Source organism: Ochlerotatus camptorhynchus, unplaced genomic scaffold (genome assembly GCF_037179485.1).
Source record: "Ochlerotatus camptorhynchus isolate MF236.1 unplaced genomic scaffold, CSIRO-AGI_Acam_v1.1 ptg000128l, whole genome shotgun sequence".
Taxonomy (NCBI): domain Eukaryota; kingdom Metazoa; phylum Arthropoda; class Insecta; order Diptera; family Culicidae; genus Ochlerotatus; species Ochlerotatus camptorhynchus.
In genome coordinates, this window is record NW_027040618.1 from 5,234,104 (window position 1) to 5,253,236 (window position 19,133).

The following is a 19,133-nucleotide window of genomic DNA, read 5'->3' on the forward strand; positions in this document are numbered from 1 at the left end:
TGTTCCAATTAGTTAGTCAGCGCTGCCAACTCCAACAGTAGTCGGGACAATAGCTCACTATAATATATTCAAAATTGTGTAGCGGTTCGTGCTGGGACTCTCACACAGATGAACTGGGTTGTATTCTTCAAACAGCTCAAATAGTAATATTAATACTGATAAATCTTTAACACGATCATAACTGAACACTAGCTTTCGAATCAACTTTCATAAAAGTGCGAACGAAACATAAAATTGTTTTTATTTTATTTTGTTTCTAAAGATGCAGCTTAAGTTCCCCCAGAAGCTACTTAGAATGCTTTTCAACTATGGTACCGGAACTTTCAAAAATAAAAGTTAATAAAAGTCGACAAAAGACTTAAAAAAGTGGCTGCTTAGAATATTATAGACCACCGGACCAAGCTGCTTAAGCCTTAAATTGCCTTTTTCAGAACTTTTGGTTACTTGGGGATTAGCTTAGCTCAGATTTACTGTCCTTACCATGTATTTTTTACTTAGAGGAGTGGAGCTAATAAAGCATGGGCAGGATAGCTAGTTTGAGTGGTTACGCAGTTAAGGAGCGTTTTTCCAAGGTTTAAGGAGCATTTCATCGTGTTAAGTTTAGTTCAGTTTAGTTTATTAGCAAGACTTTCAATCGTGGTGCGCGTTAAATAATAAAAATATTTCATCCAATTGACCCAGTACCGTAACTGCGAACCATGGCACCTGTTTCTGGCTGTGTGTTAACAGAAATATGAAACACCAAATTTACGACTTGCATCAACTTACTCTGACGTTAGTCCCTTGCGCACGGATTCACGATTCATTGCACTCAGCAGCAGCCGCTCTGCAGTTCCAGTGAATCGAAGCAAGAAAGATGCGTAATATCCATCCTCCCACGCATCGTATCGTGCACCTGCACAAGTCAACTTTTCAGTTTCAGTTTTTCTTGACTCTGGGTTTCCCGATGAAACTAGCCACCACCCATCCCACAGCCATCAGTTGAATGAAAACCGGAAATTATGCCAGGAAGTGGCTTTTTCTCCTTCCGTTCCGCATTCACGCCGTTTCCATACCCCTCTTCGGACCATGTGGATGTTGCTGGTAGTGATGGTTTTATATTATAGAGAAAGGGTACTTGGGGGAGGCCCACGCAAGCGGTACGATGAATTCAATGGCTAACGAAGCGGAAAGTTGCTCTTTTGCAAAGATTTCAATTTTCATTCCTGCGTTCCATATTCTACGGTTCCATCAGGTGGACGAGAACGGGCGGATGGAAATTTATTAATTCAATCGAATCTTTTGAAAATTTAATTATTCACATCCGGTACAATGTACAAGGTGGAAGAGAATGGAACGTGGTCAACCGAGTGAAAAATATTGGTTTTATAATTGTTTCGGTTCGATATTAAATTACCCATATATGACAGCGGGAATTTAAGTTTCCATAAAAAAAGCATCTGTAGTTAATTCTAAAAGTTATTTATCTACCCACTTAGTCATTTGACAAAAAGTTCGGTAATTAATTTGAGAATAATCTGTGGGCAAAAGGAGCTGTGGATCTTTTCGTTTCCGGTGTATATTTTAAAGTTCACTTAAACTCATGTAATTCAAACTGCTTAATTTATTCCTCTCGTTGGAACGCACCTAGTGCAATGCTGGCTTCCGGTGTCAACTCCACTCGCAGGCAGCAAAGCTGCAGTCGACGGGGGTACCATCGTTGATCCTTTTACACGCGATGAAGACATCCGCAAGCGGGAAGACGACCTGCAGTTGCTGCAGCTGCACGTTCTCCCGTGTTCGCGGTGAGATTTAATGGCGAAGAAGAAATTTACAACCTTTTTACATCCCACTCCGTCACACGCTGCGAAGTCCTGATCCGGATTTACAGCCACGTTCTCGCCGCAGACAGATTACTCTTCCACTTCTGTCGGTCTGGGAATTGACTTCCAGGCTGCCGAGAACCCCAATGCTGCGCTGAGACTGTATGGTTGGCATGCATCAGACTGCAGCGCAAGACGGATTAAATCAAATTATCCAATCGAAGGGAGCTGCTTCATGCGGAATAATGGCACTGCGGTTGAACGATTTCCGATGCAGATATTAAAGCGTGAAGCATATCGGTTTGAGCTGTGAACTATGGTAACTTTTTGAAGCATTTGTTTGTAAACATTACCATATGACATCTATACAACTATATATTTTTCACTATCAGTTTCACTATTCTCGCGCTCTCAAAACACTCACAGCAAAATTTTTGGCGAAAGTAAAAACATCAGCTGGTAGCTGTCACCACCACCACCACCACCGACTCGAAAACGATCGTCGTCTTTTACTGCGGATTATTTAAAAATAGCACTACGCAAAACGACTATTTAGGAAAAAGCGGTTCCGAAAATGCATTTCCCGATTGCTGGCAATCAATCAGTTATCGCATCTTTTTTGAGTAAACCAATTTTCCAAATCAAGTTTTCCTTGATCTGCCTGCCTATTAATAAATAAGAGGTGTTACCGAGTAGCACAGATTAATTCTAAGGATCACCTTTTTCATCAACGTCAAGTTTCCATCCAGCGTTGAATTTTTTGCCTTCTGTCATCGGTAAAGATTCCTAATTGATTCTTTTTTCCAGGTAAACCAGTAATATATCTTCAACATAAACTTGAAATTTTCTAATTTCCCCAAAAATTTCACCTTATTTCAACAATCAAAATAATACATCCTAGATCTTCTTCCATTCTAATCTCTCTCGCAACTAAGCCCATCGGGAGGCAAATTTTTCTTCGATGCGAGCGCGAAAAACCAGCAACTCATTTTCCTCAATTCGTGGCGTGGTCAGTGAGTGTGTGAACTTGAGAGATTTCGTATCCGACATTAATGTGTGCTGTTGGCTTTGTTATAGGTATTTACGCAACCGGCGGCCGATCGTTCGTGATCGTGATCTTCACGAATTGCTCCAACCACAACCTACACAACAGCACCGCGGCGCACTCACTCGCACGAGGAAACTGGTTGAGCGAGGAGCGCATGGCATTTCTCGAGCAACATATGAGAAGGGCCTACAAGCCAAACGTAAACAATGACTTTGATCGTCGGTTGCTCACGAATCACAACTAACTAAACCATCTGATAGAGCAAACTTCCTCTATTAATCTAGATGTTGGTGTCGGTTTGTCTGAATGAGTACTTATCCGCGAGAAATCGATGTCTAATGTCATCGTTTGCATTTGGCTCGTAGGCCCTTTTCAGATGTTGCTCTATAATTTTACGGCAGTTGCGACATGTATCGTTCTCTTTGCTCCCTCTCTCTGACTTCCAACACGTGATCGTTCGTGAAAATGAGAGAGAAATTTGACAGATAAATCCGGGGGAAAAATCATGTTGTGGGAAATGGGTCAAAAATAAATCACAAATCTACAGAAGAAAAGTCGGTATGTTTATGCTTTCCATCATCGGAACGATGCACTCATATGGTTTGTAAGCGGTGGTGTTTTGTTTGTACGTACGGAACACGTGTTGATTCCTTGCGCAATGTAGAAATAAATGCTACTTTCATAATCGGGTGACTACGCGGCCAGTCCATACATTGAGTTTGTGGTCCAGAATGGGAATTTAGTAGGAAAGATGCATTTAGATCTTGAAATTGAAACATTCGAAAAAAAGCATCTTCTACAAAGTTGTCCCTTACAGTTTAGCCTAATACTAGGTTGATTCTTAATTGCATTGAAATAAAAAAAAAACTTTTTTCTTTGCTGAAATAAAGGTGTTTATTAGATTGATGGAAAATGTACTAATCGCGTAAATTTGGAACCTTGCAGTTTATTTTTTTTTTGTTTATGAATTGTCCAACTTAAACACATTGTCAGTAGTTCTCACATTACCTGAGCTTCAATTTAACATAAAATATTTTGTTTTAAATATGCGTGATTTTTAAAGTTATTATTTAATTTGTTTTTTTTTTCCTAAGCACACTATTATTTTAATTAGTGTATATCTTTCTAGAAAAGCACAATACTCCTACAGAACTTTTCCGAACACACTATCGCAATCAAACAAATCGTTCTGGAAAACAAATATCGCGCAACACGAGAAAAGGGCCTATCATTGTTGATCGATTTTCTCTTTCGCGAATAACCCGACTGCAAATGAATTTCCCATTCAGTGTGTTGTTTCAGGCGCAAGCTAACATCATCCTCTGTCGAACGGTGCTGCGATCTCAGCGATTAATTCGTTTATGTTGCCGTGGTAAACCAAAGAGAATCGATGTTACGCGAGAATGTGTCAAATGGCATGTTGAGCAGTAACAAATAACTGTGTAAAATTACAAGTAATTCTAAAAACATCGATCCGAAACGATTTGCTGCGTTTTGGAGCAATTTTCCTCAATTGACCTAGACTGAATCTAAAAAAAAAAAAAAAAAATTGTATTTTTCATTATTTTTTTATTTCATATTTCTCAGCAATATTGTCCAGAAATAACTGTTAGAAATTTTCAAGACGCTGTGCAGAACTTGTCGGTACCTTTTGCCCATCAAGAGTTTTGACGTTTTTCTTTTATACGTTGTTATCTCTGGTTGAAGCAAACATAAATCATTTTGACGGCATTTGAATTGGTGTTCATTATTCTATATAACATCAACAAATTAGGGACATTTTATTACTCCTTCCAACTTCCATAAAACTTCCATAAAATCAACTGGACTTTGATCATTTTTTTTAAATATAATTGGAAATAACTTCTTTAGATAAAGAGATAGTCCATGTATCAATTGCAACCATGTAGCTTGCAATGTTACGTGGGAGCGGAGAGTACCAATGAAAAAAAAAATTGAGAGCTGGTTACTAGCTGAATTTTCATATGTGCGCCCCCGAACACCTTAAATTCCCTTTCACGAGAGCCCATAATTGTAATGTGGGACCATATAAATAGATGTGTTAGGGAAACCACTTTTCCCATCACGGAAACGTCCCGTTTTCTGATGACAAAATTTCGCATTTTCGTGCACAAAACGCACGGAATTTTCGGTTTATTCAATAGATAAAAAAAAATGCGAAAATTGATTGGAGGAATTTCTTGCTTAAATTTTCAAATCACAAAATATTCCCTATCAAGATTTTAAATTCACGATTTTTTTGCTTTTCCCAGCGTCCTGGAAAAAAATTTACCTTCATTCGAAGTGTTCCTGGTAAATTGACAAGGTCATATCCCAAGCAACACGGCTTGTCATAAAGAAGTTGAAAATACTTTGTAATGACTAACGCAAAGAATCACTAATACTTTAATATACATCATTTAATACATTTATACAACCTAAAAAGCGCAAGACGCGGAGCTTATACAACTAAAAACTGGTCTTATAACATGTTTTGGAAACATCATAAAAACCAGTGACAAAAAAAAACAATAAAAAAAAAACTTGAGCATGGGATTCGATCACTGGTTCTTGGCGTGGTAGACTTGTTACTACCTAACTAGACCAACACCGTTTGATGAAAGGTTTGTTATAAGTATCTATCATGTTCTTGCCAATGGCATGAAAATTATTTTCTCGTTCATCACGCCTTCGATCCGTCATGAATACTTTTTGTTAGTAGCGAAGCGTACATCTAATTGCCAGAATGTTATTTAAACGTATTTTCAACTCCTTATAAGACAACCTGCACATTTTCAGTTGTATTAATTTATGAGATGTCATAAAAAAGTATTTTCAACTTTCTTTATAACAAACCTCCGAATACCTCATAAGAAACTGTCAATCACTGCATGAAGAGACAGTCCGGCTCAAAGGCACCGTCAATGTTTACGTCAATCTGGATTGATTTTGTATACGACAAGTTTTATAGTGGTATTAAAACAGTAAGATGCACGTTCAAATAACATTTTAAGATAAAAGCAAAAGAAAACAATTTTGGAAAATGTTGAATCAAAGAAGTATGAAGAAAACATCTTTAAACCTCATATATAACGTGGAATGTCTTCTGCATCTCTTATAATACATTTATACAACAAGCCGTTCTAATTCTTTTTCAAAAAGATGTTTTATGTGTGACTTGGGATGGTATTCGGTCATTACGAGAATTATTATGTACCACTTCAATACTGTTACACATTTGACCACAAACGTTTGGTTGCTGGGTAAATTATCAAAGAGCTTTGTGGGTGGTGAGGCTGACAGCAAGGCGAGTGAACAATCGATGAAAATTAACTCTTACATAACAAAAATGGCGAGCGAACAATCGCTGATAATTAACTCTTAAATAACAATAATTATGGTGGTCCTGAAAAGAACCGTTTTGTCGTAATGGTTGAGTAATGCTGAGCTATTAGGGTGTTCAACACGGATGAGCCTGGCAACATACAGTTGTTTGGAACGAGGGTGACGTGCTTTGCATAGATGGCCCACAGCGGATCACGACGAGCAACTGAATCCGATCAGTAGCGGTTTGACTTCTTCCTCCTTCTTCGGTGAATCGAGGGCTATTGAGGGCAGCCTTAATAGCTAGCTGCTTGCGGGGAGCCTTTCGTTGTGTACTGGAGAAAAATGTACAACGCCACGCGCCGAAAGCACTGGTGCTGCTGCTGCTGCTGCTGCTGATGATGATGTTGATGACCGGACACCACTACTCACCACACGCGGTGATTGACTAAGCACCGTTCGGCGAGACCAGTTGGAATTCGATTTTTAAATCTGTGTTAGGGAAAGTTCATTTTACAGGCATTCGATGATAATTTTTATCACCATTGCAATAGTTGGATATTTTTGTATTTTTCAATAGGGACCTATTGGAAATTGATAAGGAGTTGCGCATTCATGTCATGGAACGAATAAAACCTGATCATTTTACTTTACAACTGACGACATATTTGCATAGAAATCACGTTTTGGAAAAAAAATAATTTTGTGGTGAAATGTGCTTTTAAAGTGTAATGTTTTATATAAATATGTTCATTTAGAAAAAGATTTGTGATTGGAAGTGAAATTTGTGATTATAACTTAAAAAATTACCGGGAAGTTCCGAAAACAATATTGCAACCACTTGTTGGATCACTTTTTCTTCTGGGAAAAAGATGTGCCTGTGTGTGTGCAAAAATAAGAGTAAATTTAGTGGTGTGAATACAATCAACGTGCTGCATTTCTGTTAGTAAACAAACCGCTTTGCTCAAAATAAATTTTGTCTTGCATGCGTGTGTTTAAACCGTTTAAACAGACGTACCTAGCGTCATTCGTTTAAAATCGATCATAATATGGATGCAAAACGATAAACAGTTTAGTGTAGGACAACAAATTCCGAATATAAGCTAACGAAGATTTGCAGCTCAACCAATAAACGACTTAAAACGAATGAATACGAAACAACCCAAAGAATCATGGAGACAGTTTTTATCGGTAAGTTATATTAAAGAGCTGATACATATTACGAACACGCTCAAATTCTGAGCACTTGTGTTTTTGTATGGGATGGATTTTGAAAAATTTTCTTTTAGGATGTCCATATTACGATAAGTCGTGAGTTTAAATACATTCTGAGCGGATCAGCAATATTTTAGGTAAAAAAGGTGTTTTTCAAAGGATGATTTTAACGCACTGTTCGGAATTTGAATCAATACGGTAAATCGCGCGATGATCAAGACGTTTCCGTCGGATTATGGAAACCGAAATGGCTCTTGATTTTGTTTTATGCCCTTATAGTATAAACCACCATCGCACTTCGTGAGTTGCCCCAATAGAACCCTTGCTTTTGGTTTGAATCAGTACAAATTCGTTCTATTATATAAAAAAAAAGAAGTATACATATTCATTTTCTTCCGAACTAAATAAACCACCATCACACTTTGTGAGTGGCCCCAACAGTATCCTTGCTGTTGGTCTAAATCGGGTCAAATCGGTTCTAATAATTATTTTATATTCAATCAAGTAAACCACCATCACACTTTGTGAGTGGCCCCAACAGCATCCTTGCTGTTGGTTTAAATCGGTTCAAACCGCTTATAATTAATTATTTTGGTCATTGATAAAATAAAATAAACCATCATCACACTTTGTGAGTGGCCCCAACAGTATCCTTATTGTTGGTTTAAATCGGTATACACACATCTAATAATGATCTACATCTCTAGACAGCCGGCTGTTTAGAGCATAAATCGAAAACACTTATAAATAACTACACAAAACAAAAGATCGCATCACTTATCAAGGTGAATCCTGATCCAACGAACCTAACCCACTAACAAAACCTCCTTCCTGTGACTTTTGTGGGATGCAGAGGTAAACACGGTCCCAAAACAACAAAAGTCACACACTAACATTCCTTCCCTCTCCCACCTGATTGCAAGGACGTGGCCGGTGACGTTATTGATCTTTAAAGGTAGGAGTCACTGGAACATGTACACTGAGAATGGCAGGTTACTCCCAAGCCCCATTCAGTTGATTCTTTGTACAATTTCACTGGTTCAGATCAATCACGGAGTGCAACTATCGATACGTGCAGTCAGACTAAGCTAAAAAGCTAAAAAGAAAGGGACCTATTGGAAATTGATAAAATGTTCATTTTATTTTTAGAACAATTTCAAACGATTAGCTTATTTAGAATTAAAATCCATCCGCTATTGACAGAGTTTTTAAGTGGTTTTTTGAAATTGCACCCCCAATATGTTGCCGAAAGACGTAATTCTACGTCAAAACTTACAAGGTGGAGAGTCATTCATACAATCCAATCAATTCGTGTTGTTACCTATCGATTTTTGAGGCGTGTAAAACTTTCGTAAACTGGACGGGAATCCATATCCTGTGCTATCCTGACGTGGTTGTTTTACGTGCCCAGATTCATCTTAAACAAAACCCTTATGTAACCCATCAAATCACATTCCAATTGGTTAGAATTTTCCTAAAGTTGTCGGAACTTATCCAGAGTTCTCAAAATCATCCAGATGTTCATTGATCGGACTTAAGATCCCGCAAATTTCTTGAAATTCTTGGAAATTTTCCGACCTTCACGTAACTTTTGTAAAGATTTTTTAGTTTTTGGGATTTTGCATCGACTTTTCGATGCTCTCTAGATTTATCTAAAAATTTCAACTTCCTAGATGTTTTTTTCTAATTCTATGGACTTTCTGATTTTTTTTGACTTCCCTAAGTTCTACAGAACTTCTTTAAAGTTTCCTCAATTTCCCTCAGGCCCTGTCTTAAAGACCTTTGATCTTTCCTGATGTAAACTAACGGAATTTCCAGCAAAAATCCCATTTTTTAACATTTCCTAGAATTAAAAAAAAAGTTACTTGATGTTCTTGAAACTTCTCTTAAACTTTAGCTATTTTCCTATTATTCATTAATCTTTTCTGACGTTCCAGTAATTTTTCTGGAACTCTTGGAACTTCTTTGCAGTTCCCGTAATTTAACAGGAATTTTCGGAGCATCTATTAAGTTTTCTGACCTTCTGTGAAGTTGCCTCATCATTTCTGAACTTTTCTTAATTCATTTGGACTTTCCTGAAATTTTCAGGGCTTCTTTAATGTAAATTTTCCTGGCATTCTGATTCTAAATAATTTGCGTGGTTCCAAGTTTGTCTCTGAAATTCTAGATATTTTATTACAATTTTTAGGAACCATTTCTTCCAGATCTTTAAACTACCATGAAAGAATAGACTTAAAAAAATGAAGCTCCCCTGAAGTTATTGTAGTTACAATACATGTTTGGACTTTACTCTTTTCTTTCTTAAAAATCCTTAAACTTCCTTGAACTTCTCAGGACTTCCCTGAAGTTTTTAGAACATGCCTAATGTCCCGGTAATCATCCTGGAATTTATTAAACTTTCCTGAAGATCATGCAAGTTTCCAATTTTGGGAACATCTCTGAAAATATCAGGATTTTCCATAGTTCCTTGAAACTTCTTGAAATTAATGAAACTGCTTTTAAGTTATATGATCTTCCCCCAAAGTACTCTAAACTTCTATAATATTATTAAAGTTGCCCTTAATTATTCTAAACTTCTCAGGAGTTGTCTGCCCAAGTAACATTTAGGGTTTTATGAAGTAATACAAAACTACTATAAAATAACATTCATAAAACCCTGCTAAAGGCTACTTTGCCATTGATGCATCCACCAAAACCTCTTTGTGACTAAAATCTGTCTAGTTGGCTCATCCTAGAGAAGGTTCTGAAAGGTAAATTTTTGAAACTCTTCAAGTTTGATTTACTACAAAAAGGTTGTATGAAGAACGTTTTAAGAACCATTTGAAACCTGTTTTTAAGCTACAATAAAAGCTATCTGGCAACAATAAAAACCCTCTTAATTCAATTTTCTCTAGCCGCTTGCTGAATCCACTAGAAACATCATCAATCAAGATAGAAAAGTATTCATAAATACCATCCGATCTTAACAAAACAATTGAATATATATCATATAAAAATCCTCTTCAATTTCCAAAATTATTAAAATTGTTCTCATAAAGTGGCCTAGTTGTAGGTGCCATATTAAATCTTATGTGAAATGTACTTGAAAACATCGAAAAAAATAAGTCCGCCCTCGGAAAACGTCGGTTTTGCTCATTATTTTTAATTGATGAAAAAAAAAATCAGATTAATAATTAAGCACAGCTGAGATATTTTTTACGATTATTATATTTAAAATATCTGCTCATTGCTAAATTGTAGAAAATAAAGTTATATACACATTTAAAACGGAGATTGTAAAAATCAAACAAAATAATTGTAATATGGCGGTGGCTTAAAAGTTGGTTTTAATTGGCCATTTCTGAAAAACTTGGTTTGCTCTAATGAAATCCCTAACAAATCCATAAGGTTTTAAAATGGCTTTTATGAAGAAAGCGTCCTGACTGAATTGTATTCCTCCAAAAGTTAAACGTCAATGTTTGTTTATCTTTCGATAGTTGCATTGTTCGATCATCGCAACAAGGTTTTGCTCTAGCGTTCTTCCAGGCAATTTTCTCCCGCTGGATTGGAAGCAGTTACTAAGGAAGCGTGCGGAACTGTTTTGCAACATTTCGCATATGTAATGGAACAACTGGAAGCTCAATCGTTCCCGTAAAAGATCCCCTTCTTCCGGCTGGTTCCCGAAGTGCACCATCAAACGATGCAGTTTAAATTAAGTATGCTTGAATGAAATTTTGACCCTTTCGCTGAATAAGATCACTGCTATGAATCGGAAGCCAGCCAATCTCCGCTTACTGACAGCTTCAGTGGTTTTCTGTCGGTACAAATGTAAGTTATTTCGTTCGTCCGATCTGGAGAAGGCTGGTCTGTTTCATAAAGGAGACGTCCAACACCGATCAGAAAGTGATGCAAACGCCAGATGCTCAGTCGTTGCTGAAATTGACTTCCCTTTGGTCGTTAACATCGTTTGAATTTTTCATTATACTTCGGCTACTCTTCGAGATTTCCTTGTCATAAATTTTGCTTATATTCACCATAAAGATCCAACTTTTAAGTTGAATTTGGAAACAGAGATCTGTGAATTTTATAATACACTTTAACAAGTCTAACCAACAAATTATATGCTTTTTGCTCTCATTTAAAACCGAATGGTTTTATGGTTGCTTTTATAATGATAGAAAAACATTATAGAGTATTTTATCAAGGTATTAATAAACAATTACTAATGAAGTTTATGATTGATTTGCAGAACAGTTTTATTGAGGGATTGAGTGCTGCTTTAAATTTATTTTTTAACCAGAAAGATTTTAACTTTCTCGACAGACTATAAAAGGTTTTTAAAACAGCAATAAGCTGAATTATTAACCAGGAATGTTCTACACTTTGAAATGCTGTATTTAAATAAATGGATTGTTCATTTCCGTTATAAAACCATCGTAAATCAGAGTGGATGCCAAGCAGCTGCTGAATTGTACTGGTTGCAATTAATCACCGTGGACATGTACTAATCTGATGATGGCTGAAGTAAAGTAAATCGAGACGCGTTACGCAAATATGCACTGATTTATTTTCAACGTCCCTGAACATTAGTTGTCTGAACTACCCTAAAGGTCTTGGAAATGCTTAAAAGATTCTGCATTTGTCTGAAACTAATGGATCTACCTTGGAGTTTTATGATCTTTCCTGAAGACATTTTTTCTTAAGTTTTGAAAATCGCTCTGAAGTTTACCGAACTTTTCTTAATCTGATCCTGGATTTACTTTATGTTCCGCTAATTTCCAGATGCTCTCGGAACTTTGCTGAAAATTTCGAAAATTTGTTGAACTATCTTAAAGTTTCTGCAATTTGTAATTTCTGAAGTTAATGGAACTGCCCTGAGATTTTTTTTATGTTCCCTGATGCTCTTGGAGCTTTCCTGAAGTTCGCACAATTTTCCTGACCAGACATTGTTTTATTTAGTTAATTTATTTGGAGGGCTCAATCGCGTTGGCTTCACGAAGCCGATAATTAGTTGTTCATTGTTTGTATTGCGGATTTCACACCTTATTAGACTCCTGCGCTAAAAATAAGTACACAGTAATATTTTCGCACGGGTCATAAAAGTTTAATATAGAGCTTCTTAATGCTTTCTAGCGCTTTAATTCAACAGTGTAGCTTGCTAGTAATGTTCTTAAGCTGTTACTGCTTTAAAATAAGTCGATTTTTAAATTTTCTGGCATGTGCGAAAATATGACTGTGCAATTATGTTTTGAACAGTAGTTTAATTTGGTGCAAAATGCGCAATAGCAAAATTTACTTATTTCTATGGCTAGCAGAAGCTGAACCGAATACTCGCAGCTTAGCTGAGGCTAGAGGGGTACATTGTCGAAGGTTAGGATCAGGCGAGGAGCTTGGGTGTTGGGTTTCGTTGTCTCATCAGAGCGTTATCGTCAGTATGAACGGTAGTGCTGTTTCATGATTCGTCTGGAGTTCGACTAGCTATGGTGACCAGTGGGACTCATCGAGACAGCATCGTGGGGCAAGACAAACAAAAACTAATAAAGATAGACAAAAGAAAAAGGAATTAAGTTCTTATACTAGACATTAGCAGAAAGACATAAACACGTCTCTGATTGGTTGTCTTTCTTGCTGCCGAGAAATTTATGAAACTATCTTGAACATCTTAAAACTTCCATTTGGTTCCATCGTCTTCTGTTAAATTCGTGATATATATATTCTGAAGTTTTCTTAAATTCTCAACTCACCCTTACAGGTGTTTAACCCACACAAAAAATCTGTACTATCGATAAGATCTGTATATTGGAAGTTATTGGAACTGCCCTACAGATCTGTAAGCTTCCTGAAGCTATTGGAACTTTTTTTAGGTTCCCACAATTTTTCGCAAGTGCTCTGGACTTCTGTAAAATTTTCTGGACTTCCTTTCCCTGAAGTTATCCCTTAAATTCTCAGAACTCCCTGAAAGTTCCTGCATCTTCTCTAAAGTTATTATTATTATTTTTTATTTTTTTTTCTTTGGTTTGTTTTTTCCGTCGATCTTGTTTTCCGTGCTGAGCACCAATGCTACCGACGTGCCAGGAAGGCAGCTCCCACACCTGCACCCTACCTATCGACCCATCAACTCATGAACCGGGGACCAACGGCTTTACTTCCCATCCGAAGGAAGGCGTGATCAGAGATGTTATGCCTCAGAACATCCCGGCGGTGCCGACTGGAATTGAACCCAGGCCTGCTGGGGTGAGAGGTAATCACGCTTACCACTACACCACCGGCGCCGTTAAAGTTATTATATTCACCATGAAGATTCTGAAGTATTCAGAAGATTCCTGAACTTCACCAATGTTGCAATAGTCTGTTGATGAAACTTCTCTGAAATTCGTGAAACTTCAAATTCGTTACTTCTATTAGGTTCCTACAACTTTCGTAAGCTTAATTGGACTGCTCTAAAGTTCTGCAAGCTATCCTGAAGATTTTAGAAACTCGCAAAAGTTTTCACTACTTTTATTCAGTCAACAAATAGGTCAATCAAAATGTAATTTTTTTAGCTTGCTGAAAATAGTTTAATCTTCCATTGGAAGTTTCTTCCAACTTTCCCCTAGAAACTTTCTTCCACCTTGCCCCGTAAGTTATTTTACGATTCCTACTGGAAAGTTATTTCAAATCCCCTTGGAAGCTTCTTCTGGCTTCGCTCGAAAGGTTCTTCCGTTTTCTCCGGCCAGTTTAGTTTTTCAACTTCCGTGGCATCTCAGGGATGCTTCCACAGTTTTATTGTGGTTCCTTTAGCTCCAGAAAAACTGCAGGAACTTTTAGGAAGCTATAAAGCTTCAGAAAAATTCAGAATTTTCGGTAAGTTTAAAAATCTGTAAGGGTAAGTTCCGATGAAGTAAAACCATTTTAATTGAGTTCGGTTACAATTTAAGAACCCGGGAAACTAGGGAAATTTAATGGTTATCAGAGCACTTCCATTTATATCAGAAGAGTTGAGAGATCTTTAGGGATGCTCTGAGAACTTTAAAACAGATCAATTAATTTCATGGAAATTTCTGAAACTTTGAATGAACTTCAGAATACTCGTGGAATTTCCGAAAACTTCAGCAAAACTCCAAAAGGTTCTTGAAAATTTTGGAAACGTAAGGGAAGTTATATGAACATTAGAAAATTTTGAGAACATTTTAAGGGAAGGTCCGTGCTTTTTAATGGCAGTTTCGACAACTTTTAAAAATAAAAATAAATCGGCAGAACTTCAATGCTGATATTCAATTAATTTCAAGAAAATTCTAAGAGCACCTAATATGTTCTGAAATCTTCGAGAAAGTCCATCAAGGATGATCAGAGAACTTCAAAACAGCCCAACTATCTTCAGGAAAATTGCAGAAACTTTCAAGGAGTTCCGATGAATTATGGGATATTCCGAAGTGCATTTCCGGAATGTTCCGTTACCTTCAGGGATATTGTGGGATCTTCAGGAATGTTTTATTCGGAAAATTGATGGATAAAGAGATTCAGAGAATGTTGTGCTAACATCCCCAAGAAACATCTTTCTTCCGGATTTTTTGCCCAACTTCTCCTTGAAGTTTTTTCGACTGTTTCGTATGCCCTCTGGCTTCCGACTTTCTCCATCATCATCATCATCATCATCATCATCATCATCATCATTGTAACCGTTCGTGAAATTTCGCTGAGGTTTTGATTTAACTCAGTGGCTTAAGCGCCACTCTCTATTAAGAGAGACCACTGGTCGTGTTAAAGCTTTGCCCGACAAATGAGACTTTTCTCTCAGAGGACCTCTTGAACGGTCGTTGGTTACTAACGGCAATGAAAAAAACTATTAACTTTCTGGAAATGCCAAGTCCTTCAGTAATACAGGAATGGAGCGCATGGACCAAATAAATAAACCAAGGTATTACTCTGACTCACCCCCGAAACGAAACGGAAAGAGAACGAAGGAATGCTGACTCAACTGAGCGGAAACGAAAGAAAACAGAACGTAACGTAGTAAGTGTGTTTTATTCAGGGAGTAGCATTCAAAACGTTCGAAAAACTAATTTTCAAAATTTTCTTTAAACTATATTCTAGCATTCATTCGCATTGGATTTCTGAGAGGGGTTTACGGGAAAGAGCAAATCATGGCCATGAATTAAACATGCTCTCACATACCTGCGCAGGTTTTACTTAACGAAGTGATGAATCGCTGACTGCTGTCCGATGAGGGCTCGACGACTCGATGATGGCGGTGTAGCGATGGCGGCGTAAACGTGATGGTGCCGCTCACATGCTGCAGTATGGCGCGCAGCAACGGAAGGTGACTCGTACGCGGTATGGCCGAATTAGAGTTGCGGAGGGAGTGGCGGCTGGACGGAAGACTTCCGATTTGGCAATCGAGAGCTGAGCTACGACGAGAAGTCGTGCTGTCCCGGGAGATTCGCTCCGCAAAGAGAAGAGGCCAACTTATCTTCGGACGGCTTCGCGTACTTTGTTTCCGCTATGACCATCCGCGATGAAATGAACCCCCTCTCCCGTTGGATTGAATCCGGACCGTGGCACGTTTTTGGCGACGCACTCACACGGTCCGAGCTCTCGGAAATGATGGTCCACGGGGTTGTAGTGGAAGGGACCTCGTCGACGGATGATTGGCGACCGTCGGAAGATATTTCGCTTCGAATATTAGCGAACTTCACCCACCTCCGTTTAGCTACCTTCGAAAAGGCGGGCCTTAGCAGGGCGCACGAGTCACAGAAAATGTCCGTCTCCCACGAACGATGATGGCGATGCCACAGACCCGATCCGGCGTTGACGATAGCCGAACGGAACGTATATCCAGCCCGTACAAAAAAAGCGCAACGCGCTGGAAATCCAACGCGAACTCACATTAGTCATACAATTCTAAATTTTAACAAAATTCAATAAAATTACCTTTTTTGTACAATATCACAAATAAACGCACTGAACAGACTACGCGGAACTTAATACGGACTTATGTCCACTGTACAAAAAGAAAGAAAACGTTTAAAAAACCACTGGTTGATAAAAACTCACTCACTACTATTTAGTACCTTTAGAGAAACTTATCGCACAAAATCAATTTGATTTAATATAACTCGAGAACGTAAAGTAATTCGCGCACTTCTGTTATCCAGCCGATTCGAAAGCGAAATGGATGAGTCAGAATAATTTTGCGAGCAGGAAAATTCCTAACGACCTTTTCCTATTCAGATAGGTCATCTTTTAAAAACTCTCTCTTTATTCGAGAGTTGCGCCAAACCTTTCGAATGGCGACGGACTTCATGGCGCCTCCAGAAAGCATGTACAATATAATACAGCTCACTATAAGTTGAGCTTTTATGGCGAAGTTGTAGCCTAGACACAGTAAATATGGCAAAGTTGTAAAATCGACACAGTAATGGTCTGATTTTATTTACACGGTTGAAATATTTCATTTCTTAACAAACTTGACATAAAAAGGATTTAATTGTTAATTAAATTAGATTTCAACGAAAAACTATTTACAAATAAACGTAAAACGTTACATCATCATCATCATCATCATCATCATCATCATCATCATCATCATCATCATCATCATCATCATCATCATCATCATCATCATCATCATCATCATCATCATCATCATCATCATCATCATCATCATCATCATCATCATCATCATCATCATCATCATCATCATCATCATCATCATCATCATCATCATCATCATCATCATCATCATCATCATCATCATCATCATCATCATCATCATCATCATCATCATCATCATCATCATCATCATCATCATCATCATCATCATCATCATCATCATCATCATCATCATCATCATCATCATCATCATCATCATCATCATCATCATCATCATCATCATCATCATCATCATCATCATCATCATCATCATCATCATCATCATCATCATCATCATCATCATCATCATCATCATCATCATCATCAACATCATCATCATCATCATCATCATCATCATCATCAACATCATCATCATCATCATCATCATCATCATCATCATCATCATCATCATCATCATCATCATCATCATCATCATCATCATCATCATCATCATCATCATCATCATCATCATCATCATCATCATCATCATCATCATCATCATCATCATCATCATCATCATCATCATCATCATCATCATCATCATCATCATCATCATCATCATCATCATCATCATCATCATCATCATCATCATCATCATCATCATCATCATCATCATCATCATCATCATCATCATCATCATCATCATCATCATCATCATCATCATCATCATCATCATCATCATCATCATCATCATCATCATCATCATCATCATCATCATCATCATCATCATCATCATCATCATCATCATCATCATCATCATCATCATCATCATCATCATCATCATCATCATCATCATCATCATCATCATCATCATCATCATCATCATCATCATCATCATCATCATCATCATCATCATCATCATCATCATCATCATCATCATCATCATCATCATCATCATCATCATCATCATCATCATCATCATCATCATCATTTTATTTGGTCTTGTGCTGAGCATCGTGGAGTCAGATCGGAGCTGTACAATTCCCTTCGGGCTCTCGGTAGACAACCTAACGTTCCAGTTCGGGATATTTTGGCAAGACGCGATCTGGAGTTTATGAAACTCATATATGTTTACTTTAAGAATATTAACATTAGATTGTAAGCTTGATTAACCTTGTGTTTAGTTTATATTTTGTAAGTGTGGGTTTTTTTTATGTTTGTTTTCAAGATGAATAGAAATTAGTTCATGTTTTAGGATTTGTATCGTTAACCACATTTCAAACCTCCCTCTCCCTTTTCCCATCCAAAAAAATTGTAAATCTCCACTAACCTCTAGACAACCACGAGTATCCGGTCTAGCTCCTTTAACTTTTATATAATATAAGACATCAATAATGTATAACGAAAACTCGGCTCTGTAAAGTTTATTCGATTGAGCCTGTACAAATAAAGTAATTAATAAAAAAAAATCATCATCATCATCATCATCATCATCATCATCATCATCATCATCATCATCATCAAAGAGAATTAAAATCAATTTGCGATCTTGATTCCATCGATTGGAAATGCTTCTAGTGCCAATCACCAACGGACATTGATTTCCATCCATTGACGGCAATCGAATGTGCAAGAAGGCAGCTTCTACACCTGTGTAGGATATCACACCCATTCAACACACATGGGCCGGGACCAACGGCTTTACTTCCCTTCCGAAGGAAGACGTGACCAGAGATTTTTATGCCTTAGACCTCGGTTGGGATTGAACCCAGACCCATCGGGGTGTTAGAAAGCAATCACGCTTACCACTACACCACCGGCGCCGGCAACGTGGGGCTTTAGGTAGTGATGAAACGTCGCTAGAACTATTCCACAGCCGCACGCAGTATATGAGCAAAGGCAGACGCACACTTTATGCCTGTAGATTTGAAGACATAGATACTTAAAATCTCCGCGTACATCGTACTGGTTAGGCACCGTTTGATTTGCACTGTCAATGGCCCATCGCTCATTTTCAACTTCTATTCAATTTTCATATTGCCGTACTCTACGGAACTATCTACCTACCCTCTTCTAAGATCATTCCCTATCTAATAAATCAACTCACTTAAGCTTCATGTTAGATAGCATTTCCAACCAACTCAGAAATTCGTTAAATTTTGGCACAATTTTGTGGGACCTCAATACAGATGGAC

The 19,133-nt window shown here is 37.6% G+C and overlaps 1 protein-coding gene across 1 annotated transcript in view; it reads right to left on the minus strand.

Moving 5' to 3' along the window:
* LOC135700079 (uncharacterized) overlaps positions 1–2,605 on the minus strand; it is a 33,696-nt gene extending 31,091 nt beyond the window's left edge. Inside the window, exon 1 of the mRNA XM_065220473.1 lies at positions 2,522–2,605. Coding sequence (XP_065076545.1) covers positions 2,522–2,576 — 55 coding nt within the window. The 5' untranslated portion in view covers positions 2,577–2,605. The remainder of the gene's footprint in view (positions 1–2,521) is intronic.
* Positions 2,606–19,133: the final 16,528 nt, after the last annotated feature.